General features: G+C 43.1%; 1 protein-coding gene across 11 annotated transcripts in view; it reads right to left on the bottom strand.

Annotated features, from left to right (window-relative positions):
- Positions 1–12,110, bottom strand: part of Lrrfip2 (LRR binding FLII interacting protein 2) — a 104,546-nt gene that overhangs the window by 40,937 nt on the left and 51,499 nt on the right. Inside the window, exons 9-16 of one of the 11 annotated variants that reach the window (XM_032910823.1) lie at positions 11,671–11,736; positions 10,202–10,276; positions 8,549–8,599; positions 8,425–8,469; positions 7,745–7,792; positions 7,383–7,439; positions 4,634–4,702; positions 2,469–2,558 (exon numbers count right to left, since the gene is read on the bottom strand). The exons of the other annotated variants lie outside the window; for them this stretch is intronic. Of the exons in view, the coding sequence (XP_032766714.1) occupies positions 2,469–2,558; positions 4,634–4,702; positions 7,383–7,439; positions 7,745–7,792; positions 8,425–8,469; positions 8,549–8,599; positions 10,202–10,276; positions 11,671–11,736 (501 nt within the window). The remainder of the gene's footprint in view (positions 1–2,468; positions 2,559–4,633; positions 4,703–7,382; positions 7,440–7,744; positions 7,793–8,424; positions 8,470–8,548; positions 8,600–10,201; positions 10,277–11,670; positions 11,737–12,110) is intronic. 11 annotated transcript variants of the gene reach the window in all.

Here is a 12,110-nt window from a genome sequence, read left to right as displayed (position 1 = left end):
TTTCGACTCAGCCAGATGCTCCTTCCAGCTCACTTCTGAGACTTGCACTGTAAAGCTTCCGGAGACTCTGAAGGTGGACTGTCATGACAAGCAATGTTTACAGTGAAGACTGAAAGAACCTGCCAGACCCTGAAATGGCCTTTTAAATGCAATAAAATATACTCATGCTCAAGGTATAAAAGTACACACCAAATAAAATGCTTCCAGTGTGGTTTGTTAAAATGTAGTCATTGAATCACAGTTGCCGATTAACTTCTAATAAATGTCCTTCATTTGAAATATTTGGAGAAAAGTGTTTCAAATTTAGAATTTTTTTCAATTGTGGAAATAATTTTATCTCTTGGGGATAACTCTTGGGGATGGTACCCAAATCTAAACATAGAATATACCTGTATTTCACACTTTATGTATGACAGTTAAAGTTAATTTTATAATTATTTTTAGTGTAACTGAAGTTTGACTGCAACACGGCTTATTAAACACCATGTCAATATTCAACAACCTTTAGATTTTAGAACAAAATGACTTTTGAGTTTTTCTACTAAAAATACTCAACCTAATAATAAAATTATCTAAAAGTTGTTTAAAGAAAAAAACCTCACAGAAAGTGGATCTGATTCCATAATCATAGAAAGGAAAGGAACAGTGACTTTCATAATTTCCTGAAATGAACCTGGCCAAGGATCTCTCTCAAAAGCAGATGCAACGAGTACTAGGTCAGCACTCTTAGACTCTTCACTTTCCTTTACTTTCGCCTGGCCCACAGAGTAAGGCAAGAGGTTACAGCATGTGAGCCCTGTAGTTTTGTGGAACTGGCTGGCACCTTTTCCAGCGTCTCTTGGGTCCAGGGTATCACCCTGTGAGCATATAGTGTGCCCACAACACAGCAGCTGGAAGGCACCTGTCAAAGGCAGAACTGGGGACAGTGAAGGATGGGCAATGCAAATCCCCTTTTCATTTGCTCCAATGAGGTGAACTGAAGCATATGCTTTTTAAGCTAGAGGGTCGCTTGTTTAGAGGACATCATCAAAAGGCAAAAGTAACTATTTTATAGGCACTTAAAATACAAAATGCAATGACTCACAGGCTACACAGTAACAAGAATCCTTGGAAAGCCCCGTCCTAGACAATCTTTTGCTTACATTGAAGAGTTATTTAATTAATAGAGGCGGGAAGAGACAAATTGTGAAGTTCTTCATTTCTACATAATTACTAAAGCGAACTGCCAAGAACTGAATGTACAAAGGCAGAAATGAAGCTATGGAGAGAACAGGAATGTAGAGTAAATGCAATTGTATTTATGGGAGGAAAGCAGGTATCAGCGGACCAATGGCATGGCTCCCTCAGCAGGTAGGCACTAGCCACTGAGCATCATGACGTCTGCCCACCCCCAGGACTACATGAAAAGAGAACTCCTGCGAGTTGTCCTCTGACCCACACACATGCTCCATGCCAGTGCTCACATACACAAAATAAATTAAAATGTTCCCAAAATTAAAACGAGGTTACCAAGCAGGTTAATAAAATGGACAGCATCTCAGAGAGTAATTGGAAACCACCTTTCAATGTGGACAAAATCCTTGGTTCAATCCACAGCAAGAAGAGACTGCTGTACAGCCAGATTTAAGAACCAGTAATGTGGAATAATTAGGACTGCAATTGAAATCATTGAAATTATTTTCTAGGACTAAAATAATTCAGAAATAGCTACTTCATACCATAAGGGAAGTGCTAATAAGAACCAATCTTTGCATTTCCAGAACGGCCACTTCTCATTCCCTCCAAAGTGCTGGGCGATTAGAACGGGGCGTCTGTATGGTGCCAGCCAGGGGAGGGGAGGCTGGAGAGATGAGCCCAGAAGGCAGCTCACAATGTACCTAAATGGTGAGTGCCCAGGGGTTGCCATGGAAATTCTGCTTCTATGCAGTCCCCACAGCTGGAAACTACTAGGAAGGGTACCATAGACCAACAGCAGAGTCCACTTTAAAACAGAAAATCAGTGGCCTTTTACTAGGTAACATTTTATTATTCAGCTTTTAAAGTCTAACCATCACTTTAGAGCTTTATCAAAAGCAAGAAGGGGGCAAGGAGTGAACCAGAACCATCTGAATATGGGCCAAGTATGAGGGGCTATTAGGAAAGTACTTATTTCCTTAGGAGTGGTCTGTTAGGTATGCATATCAAACTGACTAGGAAATGACATGATTAAATGGGTTAGCTCTAGAATAATTCAGAAAAAAAAAAAAAAAAACATTGGGACTCACCGAAAATGATGACGAGCTCTGAGGGATTCCACAGGGTAAGAGGGAAAGGGTATTTTAAGCACATTTTAACAAACATATTCCAAAATACTTCTGTTTCATGTTAATATGTTCGAGTAAGTTAGAGTCCTAACTTTAAAAATAACTAGGACACATGCTGTTAGTCACACGGCTGCACCAACACAAGGAACCCATGCAGTCACTCACGCTGGTCAGGTCTGCGATGCCGGCATCGTCCACCTCAGAGACAATGCTTCCCCTACGATTGGAGCGACTAAAGTAATCAGCAGCAGAAACCTTTCAGCCAGAGAAAATGAAACGCTTTAAAGTCAGAAAGGAAGAAAGAGCACTAGCTAAGAGTGGGTAATGTATGCCTCTTTTAATATGATGTTTGATGAAGTAGCATGAAATGAAAAAAACTTTTACATTAACTTATTTTGAAAAGCAAAAAAGGAAAGAGGTACCTGAGTGAAGTCAGCTCCTAAAACAAGCCTTCTGCGGCATCAAATGCAATTCTGTGGTTCAGAAACCACTCCCTGCCTGAGTTCACGACACGCAAACCTTGCGCGCTGAAGGCCCTGGGAACCTTTGACTAGGGAGGGCAGTTTTCCAGGCTATTATCAAACCTCTACTATATTCTACAATATTATAACTCATTATAGCTATCAACTCTGGCAATACTCAATGTCCACGACAACTCCTTCCTTTTCACACTCATTCTATCAGGAGTCGTTGGACAAAACAATGAAGACTGGCCTGGAAAGTCCCTTCCCCTGCTCTTCAGCAGCTGAGCCTTTCTCGTGAGAAGTCACGGTCTCCAAAGACTCTTACAAGGTCAATCTCACAGGACCGCCCCAAGGCGCTCCACCACGTGCACCTGCTTTCTCACGCTGAGCTATCTTCACCTGGGTTCCTTCTCACTAGTTTACCGCTGTGTCTTTAATAGGAGATAAGCTCAGAGATCTGTCCTCCTTGACTTGACGTATCACTCCTAGCACTTAACAATGTCTCAGGTATAGCAGGCACCTATCAAATGCCTATCCCCACTCATCAGTTAATCTGTCTGTCTGTCTGTCTTGAAACAGGGTTTCTTTGATTAGCCTTGGATGTCCTGGAACTCATCAGGCTGGCCTCAAGCTCAGAGATCTGCCTACCTGTGCCCCAACTGCTGGGATTAAAGGTGTGCAGCAGCGCCCAGCTTCATCGGTTATTCTTACTTAAGCTGTCTGCCTTGCTTTAAAACTCCTCACCAAAAAGTGAATTCAGAAACCCATCCACAGGGACAAAATAGCCTTAAAAGTATGAAGCCTGCTAAAGGCCAACAAGAAGCAATAATATTTTTATTCTTTAAAATAGTATTACAACTTGACTTATATATACTAATATTTAGTAGCACCTACTACTATTTAGAAGTTTGAAGGTTATCTTCCATAGTATCCACTGAGTACATACAGTAAGCCCAACAGAGTAGACAGCCACTACATCTCCACTGTACAGAAACAACCAGGAGGCTGTGGAGGTTGAGGCCAGCCCGGCATGTCACTGAACATCGCCTACCCTTTCCATTCCGCTGCTTCTGGGTGCTTCCAGGTGCTGTAACTTTTATTTCTAGTTCAGCCATGAGTGGGAGCGTGACCTGGTTTGCTGAGGGACCACACCTGCTTTAATTAGATGAATTTATCTCATCAACATGTGGTGCTCCCTTCTCTCTGAGAACTGTGGGTTTATAATCATCCACACTAATTCAGCTTGCACTAAGTGGACCACTTGTTTGGAAGGAATTACAGCTTCATAGGCCTCTTCTAGCTCCAAGCTGACAAACCATCTTCTACTCTATAATTTCCACATCATTTCCTTATAGAGAACAAAATTGTCACTCAGGAAAATTTCCAACTTCTTTAAAGAATAACCTGAAGCTATTATAGCATCTACAATGATAAGTTAGGTAAACGTCTGAACTGATGTTTTAAAATCTTGCCATTAACAGATAACAAGGGTCACAGTCTTAAGATCTGGACACACACTGGCTTAACTTACATACAAGAAGCAACAGGCGGCTTCCAGTTATAAGCACTGTAAGATAGTACAAGTGTGACTCTCACTTGAGAGGCTCATTTTAGGAAATAAACAGATAAACAGGTATGCATAAAGAAAACAAATAAAATGAAAGTTTTTCAATAAAGGATTTGTACATAAAACATGTGAATCTATGATTCATTCTCAAGAACACTTTACAAAGCAAGCTGGCCCCATAAGCTGTATGTAAAGAAAATGCTCTCTTTGTCAAATGCCTATTTTACTTGGCAGCAAATCACATATCCATACACTGTTGTCATGTAAAAGCTGTTTGTTTGCATGCAGACCATGCTCACCAAACTCTCCCTTCGCCCACGACTGGCACGATCAGAAGACACAATGCTTGCGGTGTCATCATCGAAGGGCTACAGAAAGTAAAGCAAATTCAGTCCTCTGCGGGTCTCACTGACCGTGAACACACTGGGACAGGCAGTTCAAGAGGCCACTCTCCATGAGCAGTCGGCATGGGCCGCGGTGCAGCATTAAAGAGATAAGCTGCTATCCTTAAACACAAAGATACTTCCCAAAAGCACAGCAAATAAAGTAAAACTCTATCTTTTATCTAAGTTTAATGATGGTGAGGGTATGAGTAAACCAGACAAGACCAACTAGAGAAGACTTGCAGATCTGTGTGGACCTTTGAGAGGTCAATAAATACACTTAAGATTTCAATTTGGGAAAGAAAAAAATGATGTTTTAAAACAAAATAACATATGTCAAAGAGGTTCCGACCAGCAAAGCTCTGAGGCAGTGACTCATTTCCTGGCTCTCATTCCTGTGCAGCTAGCAGTGTCGGTTCCCCCTTCACAGGGCCGTGTTCTTCCCACTGCATTGGAGAACTCATCTTTGGTACAAGTAAGTCTCCTGTCTCCATTCTGATGTCATTAAGATGCCATTCTGGCATCATTCTGGCAGAAATTCTGAACCCAAATGGCAAATGAACTAGAATCTAGCCAGCTCACAAGAACAGGAGCCACACTAATTTGAAAGTGTGCTGTCAAAAAACTATGCCAGGGGAGGTTGGGGACTTAGCTCAGTGGTAGAGCGCTTGCCTAGCAAGCGTAAGGCCCTGGGTTCAGTCCCCAGCTCTGGGAAAAGAAAAAAGGAAAAAAAAAAGTATGCCAGGGGAGGCTATATTTGGCCTATTAAAAATATCACCAGGTCTGAAAACTGCCAAGTAGAATTTGAGGATACAGTGGGTTAAAAGAAAATGTCCATCTATTGTGAAAAAGCCTGTATCCCCTAAACACACACATTAGTTTTCATTACATATAGGAGTGGAACTCTGAGATCTGCAACTCAGATGACCATAACTTCAAACATAAACATAAAAGAAAGCCCAGAAAATTCATATTTTACCTGCTATAAAGTAATCCTAATGATTATTAATAATTAATAATTTCTCCAATTTGGGATAATCTGTAAGAATAACAATACAGTATACCTAAAGTAATCATTTGTTTGGGGAATGTAAATTAGTATAGTCTTTTTAGTTGTCAATATATGGACATAGACAGCAAAATGAAAGCGGATATGCTCTGAGCCTGGTGGCCAGCACCTTTAATCCCAGCACTAGGGAGGCAGAAGCCAGTGGACCCCTGAGCTTGAGGCCTGTTTAGTCTACATACTGAGCTACAGACCACCCAGAGCTACACAGAAAGAACCCACCTCAGAGTACAAGGGCTGAGAGATGGCTCCACACTTAAGATCACTCCCTGCTCTTGTAAGGGACCAGGGTTTGATTCCCAACAGCCACATGGCAGCTCATAACCTCCTGTAAGTACAGTTCCAGCTTCCAAGGGCACAGACATGCACATAGTATACACACATATGTGTAAGGCAAAACATTTATATGCATAAGACAAAAATAAATATTTTTAAACAATGCATATGCTCTTAAATTCCTATTATTTCCTGATAAATAATTTGTCTTCCCGAAATATTCATGTACGTATATACTCTGTGTTTCTGCAAATGTGTGCATGTACAAGGGAGAGGAAGTTAAAGAGTGTGTGTTCATCATAGGGCTGGGGAGACGGCTCAATAGGTAAAGTGTCTGCTCTATAAGCATGGGGGCCTTCACTTGGATTTCCAGAATCCATGTCAAAGCCAAGGTGAACTATGTGCACTGGGTACAGTGGCTCTCCAGCTCACTAGCCATCCAGTCTAGCCAAAACAGTGATCTCCAGGTTCAGTGAGACTCCATCTAAACAAAGACACCTGACACTGACCTCTGACCTCTGTATGTGAATGCACAGCTCATGTGTACACACAGATAATGTCTGACCATCTAAATGACCATCAATACTAAATGATTTTAGAATAATATCTATGCCTTTCTGGCACAGTACACTGACATTAAAAAGATTTGATAATATGTAACTATCTCAAAGTGGTAATAATTGAAAAGGGGTGTAACTTACTGTTAAAAAATAATGTCAAAATAAGGATGCTATGAATCTGTGTGCACTGACACAGCATACTTTAAGGAGCAGAGAGGAGTAACACACACTGGAAAGGAAGCCATTTGTTGTCAAAGTGAAAAGCACTCATACGTTTCAAAAACGTCTCTGAAAGTACACATGTGCACAGGTTACGTGTTACCCTGGACTAACATTACTTACTCATAAACTACAAAACAAACTAACATTCCAGAAAGAGCAAGTTGTTGTCCGTAAAGAGTTTAAGAGTTGGCTGTTTCCCCTCTCGCACCACTTCCTAGACAGAGGGCTTAGTAATGACGTAGATGGCAGCAGAGGGACATACGCAGGGAGGCCAGAGCAGCACACAGTACTTGAAAGGCACAGCAGCACTTGAAAGACAATGTGTTCTCATGAAGCAAGACGAAAGCTTCAAGGCTACTCAACGCCTCAGCTCTAGACTCAGTTAAGCAATTACTTGGGTCCACACAAAAACAGTCAGTTAGCATGTTAGTACTTGATTTGTATGGACTTGGGAGCACACGATCCATGCACAAGATGGTGAAACACATCACTCCATCCCTGCGTGTAACTGCAGAGCATGCAGAGGGAGACATGAGCTCACCACAGGACTGCTTCTGGAGGAACTTGCTCTGGATGAGCAGTAACTGTATTCGGACGGCTGTGAAGTTTCCAAGAAGAAAAGCTTTACAAGGCCAGCTCAGTTCCTCTGCTCGAGTACAGTAACCCTACCCTTAACAGTTGATGCCCAAGGTGAAAATAGCTGCTTTCCTTGGTCTGACACCCACCTCACACCCACACTACATTGGGAGGAAATGCCCCAATTTCTCTACAGACTCTCCTCAGATGTTAACTCATAACTTCTAGTTAGTCACCTTCTCATAACTGGCTGAGTGAATGGGTCATGACTTGTAATATAGGACCTGTCCTTCCTATATCCCTCCCCCTCTCCTCATTTAGACTTACAGTTCGTGAACCGTAAGGGTTATATAATCCACCACCATGCAATGACGCCTGAAGAACAAAAGAATATTACTTATCTGTTCAGCACTGGAGTTGTTTTAAAAATAGCTTCAGTATTTCGGATCTTCATAATTTAAAAAGTGTTAAGAGATAGTGTGTTATACTCACTTACATACATGGTTCATTGTATCAGTTTCATTATAGCCTCATCAATATAGTTGGTTAGAAAACACACCGCAGTATTTTCTTTCGCCCTCGTGTTATAACATGAGGAAGCAAACAGGTATAAGCACTCCTGGGGCTCCAGTCTGAAACTGGCCACAGAACAACAAAAGGCAGAAGCCCCAACAACTGACATGTCACACAAAGCTATTGGCTATGTTTTAGTTCAACTTGCTTAATAGATTTTTGACTGCCATAGCAGAGGGTCATAACCGCAGCCAAAGAAAACTATGCCCAAAAGAGCCTGTTTCCTAGGAGGAAACAGATTCTAAATGAGAGCCACCAGATGTCGTCCATTTCTACAGTGCCAAAGAACAGGATTATTTTTCACGCTCATCAAGTTTTGCATCCTAAGCACAGGCAGCGTAGACTGCAGGGCACGTGGAGGAAGGCCGCACAGCTCAGCAGCCAACAGTGGCCCTACTGCAGAGCAGAGCACACTGGAAGAAGGAGATACAAACCAGACTGGAACTTCTCAGCAGACCAGAAGTTACAGTAGGGGAAGCCTATGGAAAAGTGTACTAGTCAGACCTAAAGCAAGGCGAGGGGAGCTGTGACAGCCACGCGTCCTTGGAGAGTACTGACCCTGCTCTGACTCTTGGATGTCCCCATCGGCTCACTGCACAGAGAAGACGACTGCAAGAGAGGCAGAACAACAGGAATAAGCAACGACAAAGGCAGGAGCAGGCACTCACCGTCATGCAAGCAGAAGACTTCAAGTTATGATTTTTGATTCCATAACTCATTAGCCAGTCCAAAGCAAGTCAAAGTAGTGTAAATATGAAATAAGAAAAAAGTCACTAAGAACTTTCTGAATGCTAACTGTTAAAGGTACAAAAGAAAATCACCTCCAAGGATTGTCCATCAATATGTCTATAACCTTTCTATTATAAAATTATTGGCAGGGTAAGAGACGAGGACCCAGGCATGCACTGAAGAAAGGGGCCCCCGGCACTGGGAGTGCATCAAACTGTGCCCTCAGAGCAGTCACCAGTAGCTCCTGGGGCACTATTAATGCTTTTGTGACAGACTCACAGTGGACACAGCATGACAGTTAACCAGAGAAGCCGTACTGGCCAGCTGAGTCCATTCACTAAAATCACTCTTTATAAAGAAATTACGTCTCTCCCTGCTGTCACTTAAGACACAATTTTCAAGTCTTTTCTCCTAAACCTCGACAAACAAGAATAGTGACACTATGTGTGCAGGCAAATTTTTAAGTTGATAGCATTTTCAGTGCTCAAAATTGAATCAAGAGCCTTGCATGTGCAAATGAATTCTAATATCATACAGATTTGCTCCCATTCCTCAATACTTTTCAATGCACTAGGCATCGCGTTAAAGCACGCTTTCAATGTTAAATGCCAGGCAGTTTTGGCACAGCCTTTAATCCCAGCATTGAGAGGCAGAGTTAGGAAGATCTTTGATTCAAGGCCACCCTGGTCTACAGAATGAGTTCCAGAGCAGCCAGAGCTACACAGAGAATCTTTGTTGTGAAAAACTATAAAAAAAGAAAAGAAAAGAAAAGTTAAATGTCTTGAAAAAAAGTTTCTACCTGCCTGCGGTGATGTGGGTAGCTGAGGCAGGATGACCAAGCTTTGGCTACAGAGACACACCATGTTTCAAAATCAAACAAAACAAAACAAGCAAAAACACAAAACAGACAAAAAAGAAAAATGGTATTCTAACATTCCATTAATATTCTAACAAATCATAACATCTGCCTCATGGCCATCATATGTGTAGCTTATATTCTCGCATGTAAACTTTTTAAAAGTGTACCTAGCAGTGAGGGTATTGATGCCTATCGTTTACTCTGCAACCAATCAAAAGACTGCACAGAAGCTGGACATGGTGGTCCCACCTTACTGCCAACCACTGAGAGGCTGCGGACAGAGAGCTTGAGTTTGAGCTCGGGCTACGTAGACAGTGAGCCTCTGCCTACAAACACAAAACCCTAACAGGCAGGTAATGCTGTGGCTAAGGAAATGACCTATAGAACCTTAGTGGTAAGAAGGTGATGTTCACTAAACCTTTTCCGGTTTGAAATTTTTCCTTTCAAGCATGGTAATTTAACAGCTCTCTCCAAAGACACACTCGGGAAGATTATATATGACTCAATACCAAAACTGGCATATATCCAAACCATTCAGGGATTAGTTATAAATAGTAAGGATGCAAAATGGGGGTTAGAGATGTATTAAGATAATACATGAGAACAAAAATCTTCAGACAAACCCGGAAATAGTAGGTAGAGGCAGGTTTGCTATGTCTAAGACTGCTATAGTTTCTCTGGTCAAAGTAGAGGCCACTCTGCAAAAAGCAAAATTTAATAGTTTTCTTAGGATCCATGTTTTTGATGCAACCACAACCAAGACAAACTTTGAACACATAGGCAAAATCTTGTACTGTACAGGTTCCTTTCCCCCCAGAGCAAGGAGAGCAATGGGTCGCAGCAAAGACAGGGCAAACAGCAATGGTTTAAAATTTCTTAGAAAGGATGGGCATTAAAGGTCAGCAACTTCAAAGTCTTCCCTAATTATTACTACTTTAAAGATCAGACAATACAGCTTCAAATAAAAATGAAGCGCAAATCACGGAGTTACCCTCACTCTGTGAGAAAGAGCCTGAAGGACCTAGGGCTACCATCTAGTTACCACTTTCATAAACTACCGGGGTGCAGAAAGCCCTTCTTGGTAGAGGCTAAGCGCACGTATGGCGTCCCTAACTACAACCTCCCTTCTCTACTGCTGACACTACTCAAGGGCCTGCCCCTGCCCCACACCCTCTGTCTTCTGCCATCTCTGCCACTCACAGCTCAACCAGGCACCTCAGCTCCTCTGGCCACAAGAGTGGAGTGCCCCATCCTCCAAGGCCTCTCTAATCTGTTTTCAGCTACATTCCCCCCTCTCCCCTTCAGCTACATTCCCCCCCTCCCCTTCAGCTACATTCCCTCCCTCTCCCCTTCAGGTACATTCCCCCTCTCCCTTCAGGTACATTCCCCCTCTCCCCTTCAGGTACATTCCCCCCTCTCCCCTTCAGGTACATTCCCCCCCCCCCTTCAGCTACATTCCTCCCCTCTCCCCTTCAGGTACATTCCCCCCTCCCCTTCAGGTACATTCCCCCCCCTCCCCTTCAGCCACATTCCCCCCCCTCTCCCCTTCAGCCACATTCCCTCCCTCTCCCCTTCAGGTACATTCCCCCCTCTCCCCTTCAGGTACATTCCCCCCCTCTCCCCTTCAGGTACATTCCCCCCTCTCCCCTTCAGGTACATTCCCCCCCCCCTCTCCCCTTCAGCTACATTCCCCCCCTCCCCTTCAGGTACATTCCCCCTCTCCCCTTCAGGTACATTCCCCCCCCTCCCCTTCAGCTACATGCTCCCGAGGCTCCCATGGAATCCCAGAACTGGCAGGGAGCTGGAGACTACACTTCTGCCAATGGCACAAGAAGGAGAAAGAGGTGTTCCAAGCACCACGATTCTGTAGCATTTGCTCTCTACAGAAACGCTTGGTCAAGTGACTGAAATGGAAAGCCTATCTGTTCTGCGGGGTAAACACATGGGTGAAAGGGTCTATTACACACACCACTGTTTCTACCAGGAAGTATAGTCCAGGCTCCTACGAACAGACTCTGGGAAGGAAACCTACTCGTAATCCGGTGCTATCCATAATGCCACAACTAGATCAGACTTCGGAAGCAGAACTAACCAGTGGGTCTTTATGAGAACCAGAGGGTCGCTTCTTCATCCCAAGGCTGTGACTGTAAGAATGACTCTGGAAATACACATTGAAGTTAACCTTAGAGATCATATAGTGAAATTTTAAGAATGAAACTCATCATAAAGTAACAGCAAAAGTCCCTATGATACAGAGCAGTACACACGCAATCTACTTCAGTGAGTCTGCTACTCCCACATGCATCAGTCACTCTCTCTGACCTCTCCTACGCACACCACTATCTAACCTGGTGTCTGGGCAGCTAAAGGAAACCTACTAGGACACAGAATCAGAGGGATGTCTGTGGAGACCTTCACTGCACCTTACGTGAGTCTCATCCCCCACTTCCTTGCCTTGAGAATGCTGCATGTGGCGAGAATCCACCGCCACAGTCATCTTATCTAAAGTAAAAGCAAAGCTGTAGATGAACT

Source organism: Rattus rattus, chromosome 8 (genome assembly GCF_011064425.1).
Source record: "Rattus rattus isolate New Zealand chromosome 8, Rrattus_CSIRO_v1, whole genome shotgun sequence".
Taxonomy (NCBI): domain Eukaryota; kingdom Metazoa; phylum Chordata; class Mammalia; order Rodentia; family Muridae; genus Rattus; species Rattus rattus.
Note: the sequence above shows the minus strand (reverse complement) of the source record. Positions and strands in the feature narration are given on the sequence as shown.